We start from the raw sequence: 14,106 nt of genomic DNA on the forward strand, positions 1-14,106 counted from the left end.
GATTTCATGGGGTCAGTCTCATTAGCTGGTCTGTTTTATTCCATCACATAATATTCATTCGTATATGCTGAGTTTTAATGCTTCCCAGTAAATGAAGCCGGGAGAACTGAGGGCAGCTATTTCGTCACTGCAGTGGCCAACATTATGCTGGATTAAAAAAATACTACAGGAGACGGCGGGCAAACCCTACCCTGAAAAATGCCTCTCTACGGAAAACTGAGCCAGTTTTGAGCCATTGTGTTCACACTCTTTGGCTGCCCCCGCATGAGCTGTCATGGTTTAGAGCACTGGAGGACAGGTGGAAACCAGAAAGCTGGTTGGTGGGGTCCTCTTGGCTGGTGGTTATGCTGTGAGTCAGCAAGGTTGGGACATTGGTCAGGAGTTGGGTCATTTGGCAAAAGAGTGTATGTTGGGGATGACAGGGGTGGCACTCAGGTTAGGAGGCTGATGTGGGGTATTGCAGGCGGGTTTGGCACCTGAAGAGTAGGAAAAATTGCAGCTGGAACATGTAGGGAGGCTGTCTCATCTGGGAATGTTCATGGAAGTCGCAGTGTCAGACATTGGAAGAAGTGGAGGGAGTTTGGTCAAAGTGCCTATGGGAATGGTGGGCAGGCTTGGCAGCAGGAAGTCAGGTGGCTGGGCACACGGAAAGGTTTGGCATCTGGGAAAGCAGACTTAGGTTGGGACCTGGTGACAAGGATAAATTGTGAACACTAATGCTGATCTGCAGTACTGGTTACTGGGGACTGCAGTGTTAATACTAGTGTTTCCACAGCACCTTTCACCCACAGATCTCAAACCACTTCCCAGTCACAAGTTAACTCAGTCCCCTCATAATGCCCCAGTGAAGTAGGAACATATTATCCTATTTCCCGGACAGCAGACATGATCCTTGACTTGGCCGGGATCACGCAGGTAGGGCCAAGAACAGACCCTGGGATTCCTGAGGCCCACATTCCTCACTCAAAGTACTAAACTCTCTGGCAGAACATCTGTGACAAAAGGAGCCTTATGCCCATTCCATGCTCAAATAACAGTAGAAAGAAGCATGAGCATAGCGAGTAACCTCCACTACGTAGTTTTAAATCACACATAGAGACTGGAAGCCCGAAACTCAATCACACCGTCTCTAGCTGTTCTGGAAACAATTTTCTCCGGTCTGTACTAGCAGTTAAACTGTTCCTCATGGTTTCTGATGGGTCCTTAGCACCAGATCAGTGTCTTACAGGTACTTCGATGTGTTCTTAAGTCACATATGTAAAAGCAGCAATGATAAGATATGCCAAAGAACGAAAGGCAATTGTAAATGCAATTTAGAATATAAAGCACCATTTTCTGGCCTGCTGACAATTTTTTTCATGCAAACCCTGCTAGGTATGATATATCATTGCTCAGTGTTTCTATGTACCCAACATAAAACTATTTTTATTTCTATGTGTAATGAGCTTCCCTTGCCCAGAACTGTGGCTACCATTTCCTGTGCAGCAGCTTGAGTTGATCATGATGTGATCATGGCACTTTTATATGAAGCTCTACAAGGTTCTCAAGATCGCTGAGTTCTTTCTAGGATGCAGGGGGGGGGAAGGTTGTTTGGTGGCTTACTCCTCCTCCAAGTGGGAAATGAAGCTAATGCTCAATGAAGGCAGTGGAAAGATCACCACTAGCCTACCTGGAGCCTCCTGGTGGAGTTCCTGGAGGAAGGAAAGGTGTAGAACTGCAATCTGGTTTTGCATCCTAATCCTGAGGCCAAAAGATCAGTGCACACTCACTTGTTACCAGTAGCCTATATTTGGGTGCAGAAAAGAGTTGATTAGGTAGCCTTTGAAAAACTATAGCACCTTCTTTTTGTAGTAACTAAGCAGCAAAGCCTGGCTTTTTTTTTTTATCAACAAAAGTCATTTTGCAAAAATTGGCCTGTGTTCATTAGTATGGAAATCAATAAAGGGCCAGACTCTATAATGCAGATCACTGTGTATTGCACTGTTCGGGTAATCTGGCTCCATGCCAAAACCATCCAGGGAAGATCAACTCAAGGTAAAGATGGTCCCCCTACTGCAGAACCAACGTAGAGGCTCTTATGACACTTACTCCTCTCCCCCGTGTTCCCAACATAGCAATAGCAAGGAAGAGAGATAGAAACTGGTGGAAAAGGGACACACCCAGGGGGTTATCACCAATCTTTAGCCCATTTTCGGACCCTCAGGGCCATTTGTAGATAGCATAAGTTAAAACAGCCTTTGGACTCTTCCAACCCAGCACAGAGAATGGACTTCGCAGGGTTGCAACATAACAAACCCTGAAATCTTACCCTGTCCCCTAACAGTCAGTCTGGAGTCCTTCCTGGGTATCATAACTAGCCATAGGGCATCTGAAGTTCAAATTATGCCAGCAAATTCATGGTGTGAGCCCTTGGTTTTCAAATGATGCCTTCAGTTACACCTGCACAGCCCCATTAATCCTGAGAGGATTTTTGGGAGGAAGTTAGGGAATAACATGAAGGCAATGGAGCAGCACAAGTGTATTTCATTTGGCCTCTTCACCCCATGTATCATCACTAGTAATAGAGGGTCCAAAGAAACCAGCTTGCCTCTCTGAGCCTAGGCAGAATTTGTGGGCTGGCAGTTACAAATAACGTAATTAACAAACTATGCAACTCTGGTCTGGATATCAGTGAGTCAAAAGGACTATAGAGCTGCACTGTGGGTTTTTTTCCTAAAATGATTCTTTTACGTGCAGCTGCATTTTGATATTTTCCTGTTGTGGGCAAGCATTTGGGAGGCTAGAGGACGCAGTGGATTGATGTTCCAGGTTCTCTTTTCTGGAGGTATGAGTTGCAAGCCACGCACACAAAAACAAACTTAAACATACAGCAATGAGTCAGGCATTAGATTATTCCAACTCCTCCCATGTTCAGAACAAGTCAGGAAATATGCAAAGAAACTGCATTTTCTAGGAGCAAAATTTCTCCAGTGCAGAAGTCCTCTGAACCCTTAATCCACATGTGATTTTTGAGTGGCAACCCTTGCAGCAGGATTAATTTCACTCTTGGGGTGCATCTGCACAGCACCCGTAGGTCGAAATAAGATATGTAATTGAGCTAAGTGAATTGCGTAGCTTATTTCGATCTAATTTCAAAATAGCTTATTTCAAAATTTGGCACTGTCAACACAAAACCAGATTTTGAAATAAACCACTGTTCTGAAACATCCCATAACTGCATGGAATGAGGAGTACAGGGACGTTGGACTAGCGAATCCTTTATTTCAAAATCTATTTTGAATTAATGGGCTGGTTCAAAAGACACAGAATAGCTATTTCGGGAAACCTCCGGTATCCCGAAATAGCACCATAGTCTAGATGTACTCTTGGTGACAAAGTACCAGAGCCTGGTTTCAGTTAGTCAAGGAGAAAAGCCACCCTGACTCCAATATAATCAAGACTGGCCCAAAGTCCTCTGCAGAACTGGATTAATCCCATCTCCTTTCACTGGCTCAGACTTGAAGACAACACAATATGTGAGCACACAAACTACATGCTGCCCCTCAACAAACTATTGCCTAGATCACAGAGATCCCTCGACCATATTTTGCAATCAGAGTTGCTAAACTAAGAAGTTGGTGCTTTTAACTTTGGCAGTAACATGTACCAAACTCAAGCTATGCCTAGAGACCCAAGATGTTAGACCTCTGAAGCAAGAACAAGTCACACTGCCATCTAGTGGATGATTCAATTGTTGACTTTCAGGCAAAGGTGCTGTCAAATCTGGTCGCTCCAATTTTAAAACAGGGACCTTTCATTTTTATTTCTGATGCCTTCAGGTTATTTTTGTGGGCCTATTTTGTCCCCCTATAACGTTCGATGCCAACAATCAAAGGCTTGCACCTTTCAGTACTGAGCAGCCCTTGAATTACAAGCCACTGTTTGCATAAAAATAATGGGCAGCACAGTTCAATTAATCAAAAGGTTTCAGCATCATTCTCCCAGAGGGTTGTTGTTATACAGACTCCAGAGAGAAAAATAACCACAACAAATTGTGGATGATACCTTGACAGCATGCCTTTGAACAACCTATGAAAATGGGATTCCGGCAGGACTTTGCTGTACAGTGTTTAGAACCACTAGGCAACGTTCATTTTAGCACCCACCTCAAGAAGTCAATAGGGCTCTAATGTGTCATACCTTGAGGTGAGCCAGTGACTCCAAATTTTGATGTGTTAATATGTAAAGTTATAGAAAAGAAGGACCTATAGGAACATAGCAGTGAAAAGCTTTCTGTTGCAAGGTCAGTAGAAAAGAAGAAGGTTGAGTCACCAAATCACAGCTGATTGTAACACTGTGGTAAGTGGAGGTATCTAGTAAAAGAGTCTAAGTACCTAACAACAGTCTTTAAAGGAACAGCTATTTTGCAGTTACACAATAACAAGCCTCCAATCAAAATGCCATATTTCTGTAGGTAATACTAGCGCCTCTAAGAAAATTTGGCTCCCCATATTTCCTAGTGTCCAGTAGTGTGAGAAGACCTTAGAGTCATGGGGGACATCATTCTTTTTGAATGTAAGATCATACTATCACAGCGTTGAGGCCCAGACATTGTTTGTATGTCCTAGTCAGCTTTTGCCTTTGTCAGTGGAACCAAGATAGCAGCAGTAAAATAAACTGTATTTTCTCTTCTTCTGGTGATAAAAACTCTGCCCTTGATGTCTTTGACAAAGAAATAGGATAAGGCACTGAGATTAAGAATTAATTTCCATGAAAATATCTTATCCATTTAAAATCTGCAGTTCCTTGAGCTGGATAAAGATTAGTCATTCCTGCTTTCTGCCAGCATCTTATTGATTAGGAGATCCTCTTGCTTTCTGCTTTGGGGATGGACTCATTATTACTAAAACACAAGTGTCTTTGGCACCTCCCATGAAAATTCATTTCTTCCGAAGTGACCATAGCAGGCAGTCTTCTGATAAATGGGCTTCTTTAAATCCAAATCCCTAAGTGTTCAAGAAAAAGAAAAGAAAATGCTTTACTCTGAAGCGTGACACAATAAATCATTGATGTTCTGCGGACTAGGGCTAGTTCCTGCTTCCAGCCCAGCAAATGGACTGAATTTTGGAAGCACGAATGTCCCAGTTAACTTCTGGTATGGCATAATGACCATGCAAGTGGAGCTAAGGTTTAGTATGAAGCTTTTTCAGGATAGACTCAGAGCCCATTGCAGTTAATGGAAATGTTGACCCAATTTTCAGTAAAATGTTTGTGGAAAATAGTCTCCATTTCTCAAACAACTCTAGTAAAAATGACTCAGAGGGGTAGCTCCTGACCTAATAAATTTGCCTCAGGCCTGCTCCTAGTAAAAATGAGTTAACATTACTGGGATCCAAAACTATTTCAATTACATGTAATACAGAACATGCACATGTACCTTTAGTAACCTCTTATGCAGGGCTAAATTTTGAGAGGGGGAATAAGTTGTTTGCTAATGTAACACTGACAGGCAGACCCAAACCTGGGACTTCTGGAGCTTAGTGCATGTACCTCTACCGCATGTGCTAAAAGCCACCTGGTTGTCAGGTGAGGCTGTTGAGCACACTCATTATTTTGCCATAGTAGTGGCCTATGTACTACTGCATGGGACGACAATATGTCACACTCAGGTTTGTGGGTTATACTAACAATACAAAACTCTGACTGAAACCATTGGAACTTACATCTGGCTTTTTCTAAGATCTGGTATACTATTAGGTCCAGAAATAGTTCCAGTTTATGAACACAAGTAAAACATCTTTTTTGTGCGATAGGGACCAATACTATATTAGCACAGGAGATTGTACAGGCTTCGGTAAGATTTATATATCTTTGAGAGAAGTTACAGGAGGGCTACGTCTAGACTGGCATGATTTTCCGGAAATGTTTTTAACGGAAAAGTTTTTGGAAAAGAGCATGTAGCTTGGCACGGATGCTTTTCCGCAAAAGCACTTTTTGCGGAAAAGGGTCCGTGGCCAATCTAGACACGCTTTTGTGCAAAAAAAGCCCCGATCGCCATTTTCGCGATCGGGGCTTTTTTGCGCAAAACAAATCTCAGATGTCTACACTGGCCCTTTTGCGCAAAAGTTTTGCGCAAAAGGGACTTTTGCCCGAACGGGAGCAGCATAGTATTTCCACAAAAAGCACTGATTTCTTACAGCAGGAAGTCAGTGCTTTTGCAGAAATTCAAGTGGCCAGTGTAGACAGCTGGCATGTTTTTCCAGAAAAGCGGCTGATTTTCCAGAAAAACTGGCCAGTCTAGACACAGCTGAGGTATTCACTGTGGCTGTTTCATATAAGAGTGCTCCTGCAATATGCTTACCTGACAATGACTCCGGGTCGAAGGTCAAAGTTCTTGTGCACAATGTCCAGGAGCTCTTTCTCGGTTTTCTGAGAGGTTCCATAAGTGAACAGTGAAATGGAGAGAGGCTGAGCCACTCCAATGGCATAAGATACCTTGGGCAGACAAAAGCATTAGTCAGAAAAAAAGGATGGAACCTCGTATGACCAGCAGGACACGCGACAGAACCAACATTTTTACAGAGCCTGGATGAACCAGCTCAGAGGAAATAAAGGCTCTTCTTTCACTTCCCATCTCTACCTACCTTTTGTCTGAACGCTAACAGCTCCATTTGGAGCTTCTGAACTTTAATGCCCCCTTTTCCTGGGACTTTGTGTCTCTCCTATCCAATAATGGGACAATTCCAGATGATCTCTAAACCCTCTGACATGACCCACTCTCAATGATGGCAAAAGATGAGGGCAAAGCATCACACACCTCTCTTGATCAAACCATCACCTGCTAGCTGGAACTTATCTATGCAACTATTCCATATTCTGTCATATCCGAACACCCTCCTCCTGAACCTGATGGACCCCGTAAATATCCAGATTAATCTCCAGCAGAATGCAAACTACCCAAAAAAGCCTAGCCCTGGAAGAGCTAACGTGCTGAAAGTCCCAGTGACAATGATCTTGAATTAAACAGAACCAGACCTTTCTCCTGTTCACCCTTGAACACTCAGTCCAGGTCTAAGTTAAGCTTCCAGAGTTCCATAAACTTCTGATTTCTCCCCACCTGCCCCCTTGCAGACATAACCAAGGTAAGGATAGCTTGAGAAGTGCCAGCCACCACACCGGCTCTCTCCCTCACAAACCCATTTTTTCTAAGGCAGATTTTTCAGGGAGAACAGAAACATGAAAAGGTTCAACCTTCAAAAATGGAACATACTTGCACCAGCACACGACGACACAGCCCGGCTTTCACCAAAGACTTGGCCACCCACCGGGCTGCGTATGCTGCCGACCGGTCCACCTTTGTATAATCTTTGCCTGAAAAGGCACCACCTCCGTGGGCTCCCCATCCTCCATACGTGTCCACAATGATCTTTCGACCAGTCACGCCAGCATCACCCTGTGATAGTCAAACAAGTGTCACCTCTCGTGCTTTCATTCGCAAATAGCCTTTTTGTGAACAAAGAACTCCACTATTTCTCTCTCATTTTATTGAAATGGCTCCGGGTTGTGAGCCCTTAAAATGTCTGATGACTACAGTCATTTCCTCCCAGAGAAAGCAACTTCCAGAAAGCAAGACTATGCTTTGTGTGTTCTTCTGGTGTACCTGCAGCTGTGAGCTTATCTCACTGAATTACCATACCAATGGCTATATAAGTTCTTTTAGGGCCAGACTCTAAGCCCACTGGAATGAATGGAAAACTCCCACTGATTTCACTGAGAGTTGGATCAGACATTAATGAGGAGCATTTAGTGAGATGCCTATTGCTCCCAGAAATATTTCCTAATGCCTTTTCCAAAGGCAGATATTCTAAGCTTTCTTAGCTGCCACCACATCCCAAAAATCAGCTTTCAAAATTACTCTTGTATGGGAACCACACTGAAAACAGATCTATTTGCTTGACATCAATAGGTATTCTTCCATGGACTGACTAGGGTTGCCAGATGATTGAAACAAAAATACCGAACTCTCTCTCTTCCCCCCAAAAAAATACAGGGAAAAAATTCTGTTGTTGAGCAAAAAAAAAAAAGGACTCCAAGCACTAAAACAACATGTCTCCTTTAAGAGTGAGTGAGTGCAGGGATAGGAACAGGGGAGCTGTTGAGCACTAAGACCGCTCTAAGGCTATGTCTAGACTGCAAGCCTCTTTCGAAAGAGGCTCTTTCGAAAGGTACTTTCGAAAGAGCCTCTTCGAAAGAGAGCATCTAGACTGCACGCGGAACTTTCGAAAGAGCAAGCCACTTTTTCGAAAGAAAGCACCCAGTGAGTCTGGATGCTCTCTTTCGAAGAAGCCCTATTTACATTCAAGAACGCCTTCTTTCGAAAGAAGCACTTTCGAAAGAAGGCGTTCTTCCTCGTGAAATGAGGTTTACCGCCGTCGAAAGAAAAGCCGCGTTCTTTTGATTTAATTTCGAAAGAACGCGGCTGCAGTCTAGACGCAGGTGAAGTTTTTTCGGAAAAAGGCTACTTTTCCCGAAAAAAACCCTGAGTCTGGACACAGCCTAAGAGCACTAAGGGGAAGCATCGGCAGCCATTTTGTGCTGGAAGCCTTGCAGAACCAGGTAAGCATGGGAGACGAGGGTGTTTGGGGCTCAGGGGGGACTCGGGGTGGAGGGAAGCTGAGCGCTGAGTGTTTGTAGGGTTGCCAGGTACACGGCATTTCGTCTCCTGGCCGGGGGGAAAAAATCAGAAAATACCGGACATTTTAAGTGTCCGGTATTCTCTGAATTTTTTTACCAGACAGGATGCGAAAATACCAGGCTGTCCAGGTGAATACCGGACACCTGGCAACCTTAGGACTGACTAGAAGCAGGATCAGGCTCTATTACTTGGATACTTTATGAGGGGGGCGTAATCCCTTTATGGAGTGGGGCATAATCCCATTGCTGGCTGTTCCTCTTTGTCAGGGAGCAAAGGGAAAGTGCACAGTGTGCTGTTTTCCTCACTCTGGCTGGGGAGCACAGGGGACAGATGAGCTGTGCACTTGCTCTTGCTCCTGACAGGAACAGGAAGAGGAAGAACAAGTATCCGTGGTATGAATCTCGGGGGAGAGGCCTCATCTCCTCTGTCCTTCCCACTCCACTACACACACACACACAAAGTTCCCTTCACAGAGCCCCTCCTCACACCCCACCCCTGACTCCTGCACCCTCCACACCTCTAGCCTGCTATCCTGAGCCCTCCTTACGGACCCAAGCAAAGCTGGGTAAATGTGCTAGTTAATAATAATTTGCATTTTGGCAGCTCCCACAAGTCTTAATCATGACCACATTATCCTGGGTGCTCTATAGGAAAACACAATCCTTGCCCCCATGGCGTTCACAGTCTGTTTTAAGACAAGAAATGGCAACAGATGGGTGTAATAGAGATAACTGGGGAAGGAGGAGGAGGCTATCTGTGATAGGAATATGAGGCTGCCTAAATTAGTTATGCACATGACTTGAGGGTTCTTCGTCACTTACGTTTTAGGATTATTATAAATTCTCTTTGTAGAGAATTCATGGCAATAAAACTCAATCACTGGGAGGTTTGCAGATAGTAAATAAACAGAGAGGCAGAGCTTTACTTAGGAAATATTCACAGAAAATGTTTGGCCAGTTCTGCTAAGAAAATTCTGAATGACAGAAAACGGAATTTCAGCTGTCTGATCTTGAATATAATCTGAGCTCTCTCCCCTGGGAATCTTCTGTTTGATCTGCAGTGCATTCAGAATTTAGGCTTGTGTAGCGCCGCCTGTTGCAGTGGGAATGATTGGGATGTCATGAACTTAGCATTATTATGACTTAACTGAAGGATCCTATAAGAGAGCATCAGATGTATGAGTGAGAGACAAGATATTCACACAGAGATCACTTTTAAGGTGATTAAAAAAAAGAGCTCACATTATGGAGTCACGCTTTTAAGGGAGACGGTATATAATTAAGGAGCCATTAGGTGCTGCTGCTGCTGCTGGGAAGATGCTCTACAGAAGTTTCATTATAACTTGGCATTCACCATAGCTCTCAAATTGCCAAAGCCAAAATGCAAGTCATCATTAGCTTTGGAAATGTGATGCCAAGAGCCCAAATGAGATATGACTTTGGCTAGGTCTACACTGCAAAGATAAACTGGAAAAAGAAACACAATTTGCAGTATGTGAATTGCATATCTTTTTCTGCTGCATTGTCGAAAGAGGCTTTTCCGAAATTTAGCATGTCTAGTGCTGCAGTGTAGATGTAGCCTACATAGTAACTGCAGAGGCAGTGTGAACAGGTGTTTGATTCCCTATAAATCTGACTTCCATAGCTACCCATTTCTAGGCTACCTCTAGACGGCACACCTGACAGATACTGTTGACAAAGCCTCTGTCAAAAAAGAACATCTATCTAGACTACGATCAGTATTGTCAAAAAAGCCAGACGCTTTTTCGAAAGAGAATCTAGATTCTCTCTTTCGAAAAAGCAGTTTCCATGCAATAGCGCCTTTTTTTGAAAGAGTAATTTCAAAAAAAGGCGTTATTCCTCGTTAAATTAGGTTTACCGCTGTCGACAAAACTGCCGCATTCTGTCAACTTACTGTCGACAGAATGCGGCGGTAATGTAGACGCAGGTATAGTTTTGTCGACAAAAGCCAACTTTTGTTGACAAAACCCTGTAGTCTAGACACACCCCTACTTTTGTTGCATGGTCTTTTCTGTGTGTTCTGTGTATGAGAAGGTACACAGAACAGAGTAAGACATGGAAGAAATTAGTATTGTTGTAGCCATGTTGGGAGGGAACAGGAAAAGGGGGAGGAGGGGAAGAAAGCAAGCAAGCAAGCAGTCCTGTGGGGCTCAAAAACTTATCTCTGTCACCAACAGAAGATGGTCCAATAAAATATATTCCCTCACTCACCTTGTCTCCCTAATAGAAAAAAGTCATACACTACTCAGTATTATTTATAAAGCCAATATTTGTCAATGCTGATGGTGTTTCTTAGATTGGTAATACTGCACAGATTTGTTTATTACTAATATTACTATTAACTGACCATTTCTAGTCTACATTTCTAGTATAGGTCATAATACAATGACAAACTAACTTTAGCAATATGCTTTATACCCCAGCATGCCAGTACCAAGATCAGGCATGTCCAAAGTCCGGCCCGCGGGCCAATTGCGGCCCGTGTTCTGATTTAATACGGCCCCACAGGTAATTTGGCAATATCTATCTTTTATGGCCCCCAACGAATCCATATGTATTGAGGTGAATACATTGTAAAATCTCAGTTAATGTCAGTTGGTCTAAATCAGTTATAAATATATTTGGACACAACGTATATACTTGGTGTTATGTTCCTGTTCGTATTTTTTTAACTTAAAAGTTGACAGACAACCTTTATTACCAATAATATGTAATGTACTTTACAATGTTCCTGACATATATTTCAGCTTCCTGGATTTTTTTTTCATCTGGCCTTCAGATATGAAAGGCAGAGTGATTTAACACCTGTTTAGATTTGTCATCCATGTGACGAAATGAAAAGTATGCCGTTTGCAATAAACTTTGCATAAAATAGTTAATTTGCATTTAATTTTAATGGTTCAAAGAATGTCAGGCAAAATGGTCGGCCCTCACGCATGTTTACTTCATCAAATCTGGCCCTCTTTGAAAAAAGTTTGGACACCCCTGACCTAGATATTATGGTAACAGCCTTTCTAGAAATACCTGAGAGAGACTTCAGTAAAGTTAGTGAATTTAAAAAAAAAAAAAAAAAAAAAAAGAAGGGTAAACAAGGATAGACAAAAAATAGCCCCGAGAGTCAGGAGTGCCCCGATAAGAGGGCATTGTGCTGGCTAGTTCTGCAAGGAAGCATCATAGGGGGAGAGGAACAAAGAATGATCTAAGAGGATGTTTTTACAAAATGTGAACTAAAGGCCTGGTCCTGCAGTAGTGAAGTAAATGGGAATTCTGCCATTCATTTCACTGAGTGTCAAATCAAACTCCAAATCCTGGCCCCTACTCCTTAGCCAGGCAAAACTCTCACTCCTATTCCCCTCTTGAGCAATCCTGGCTTCAGCTTGTGCTGCTGTGCTCAGCACCTCTGAAAAGCAGGCCCCCAGTCATCAGCTGCTAAATGTTGGACTGTCCCTTTTGCTTCTCTGGATGTTTTGCCTGAGAAAGGATTGAGGGTCTGCTCTTGTGAGATGCTAAACTCAATGGGATCTGAGCATGCCCAGCCCCTTGGGGGGCTAGAAATATTCAAAGTAGGATTGGCCCAACTTGCTTATCTGCATAGGACATAACCATGCTCTCAGAAGGTTCTTTGGAACACTGTACAGGTTGGACCCCCTGCTCCAGCACCCTCAGGACCTGGCTGGTCCCAGATGAGGAATTTTGCCAGACCAGAGGAGGTTAGGCTCCCATGCTATCGGCTCCCCCTAGCCCTGACCAGTCACTGCCTCCTGGCTGACTCCCCCTTGCCACCAGCCTGGCAGCCCTGCTGGGTTGTGCCAGGCTGCCCAGATGCAGTGCACCAGGTAGCCCAGCAGTGGGGAGCCCAGCCACCTGCCCTCCACCAGAATAATTTGGTCCTGGAACATCTGTGGCAACAGACGTTGCCGGACCAGGGAATCCCGGATTACACAGGTTCAACCTGTATATTAAGGCCTAGGTCTGGATCCCATGTAAATCAGTGGTGAAATTCCCACTGGCTCCAAAGTTGCAGGACCGGTCTCTTAACACGTGTTCAGTCTGTGCCCTTCTGTTAGAAATGCAGGCTGAGGACACAAGTTCATCTGCAGAGCAATGCGATGGGGAAAGGCAGATTAGTAGAAGGATGAAAAGAATAAGAAAACACACCTGTGGCCCTCCAATGACAAAGCGCCCACTGGGCTGGAGGTGATAAATTGTTTTCTCATCCAAGTATTTGGGAGGAACTACAGCTTTAATGACACGGTCTCTCAGGGTTTTGCGCATGTGCTCCAGCGAGATAGTTTCATCGTGCTGCACAGATATCACAATGGTGTGAACACGGACCGGGATGACAGCTCCATTTTTCTGGGTGTACTGAACAGTGACCTGAAGAGGAATGAGGGGGGAAAGAAACCGCTGTATGATAATGTTGAGAGAAAGAGAGAGCAGGCCATACACCATGCTGTGCTGTACCAGATCCGCAGGCAGGCAACAAAATATGAGGAGACAACTGTTTAATGGGTGTGAGGCATAAAGTGGATGGTTTTCCCATTTGCTAAATATACTGGTGAGCAAAGAGGCCCCAAATTCAAAAGGCTCCTGTACAAATCAAATAAGTTATCCCTAAGCACCATGCACTCCCCAGTGACACGCTTAGAAATACATACTAAGATTATGATTTTCAACTAGGGATGTTAAATTTAGATTAATCAGCTAATCGAATCGTTGATGCAAATTGCATCGACAATTCGATTAGTCAATAAGGGCATCTCCGCCTTTGAAATGTAGCAACAGCCCCAAGGCTGTTGGTACACTTCGAAGGAGAAAGTGCTGCAAAGATCAGTCCACAGCCGGTCCCATGCTTCCCGCTGCATTACAAAGTGGCAGTGCCACATAGAGCTCAGGGTCGACCCTAGGTTCCATGCAGCACTGCCACTTTGAAACACCACATGCAGCCCGGGGTCAGCTGTGGACTGACCCCAGGCTGCACGTGGCACTGCTGCTTTGAAGCACACCCTCTTCTTTCCCCCTCCTTCCTACCTCTTTCTGATAGAAGCAACAAGGAGGCAGGGAAGCAACTAGTTGACTAGTGTGTTGACTATCCGATAAGCATTTGCTTATTGGACAGTCGACTAGTCATTCACATCCCTATTTTCAACTGCGCCTAAATCAATTAGGGTCTCAAATCGTATTGAAATTCAAATCCTTAGGATTCTATGGAAACCACAGCCTTAATTCATAGGTACTGATGAACCAGATTTGCACGTTAGGTTTTTTTGTACATATTTTTGGACAGCAGGGAGCACCCGTCTCCTGGTACAAAAGAGTTAAATGTTTTGTCAAAGCTGTGCAGTACCCTGTGCAAGAGCCAGATGCATGCTACCAGTTTTTGTGACACTCAAGAGATTGCATCCTGAGCAG

The 14,106-nt window shown here is 43.9% G+C and overlaps 1 protein-coding gene across 1 annotated transcript in view; it reads right to left on the reverse strand.

Moving 5' to 3' along the window:
- Positions 1-159: 159 nt before the first annotated feature.
- MAT1A (methionine adenosyltransferase 1A) overlaps positions 160-14,106 on the reverse strand; it is a 29,143-nt gene continuing 15,196 nt past the window's right edge. Inside the window, exons 6-9 of the mRNA XM_006129927.4 lie at positions 12,853-13,071; positions 7,250-7,432; positions 6,341-6,474; positions 160-4,985 (exon numbers count right to left, since the gene is read on the reverse strand). Of these exons, the coding sequence (XP_006129989.1) occupies positions 4,883-4,985; positions 6,341-6,474; positions 7,250-7,432; positions 12,853-13,071 (639 nt within the window). The 3' untranslated portion in view covers positions 160-4,882. The remainder of the gene's footprint in view (positions 4,986-6,340; positions 6,475-7,249; positions 7,433-12,852; positions 13,072-14,106) is intronic.

The sequence above is a fragment of the Pelodiscus sinensis genome, chromosome 8 (assembly GCF_049634645.1).
Source record: "Pelodiscus sinensis isolate JC-2024 chromosome 8, ASM4963464v1, whole genome shotgun sequence".
Lineage (NCBI taxonomy): Eukaryota > Metazoa > Chordata > Testudines > Trionychidae > Pelodiscus > Pelodiscus sinensis.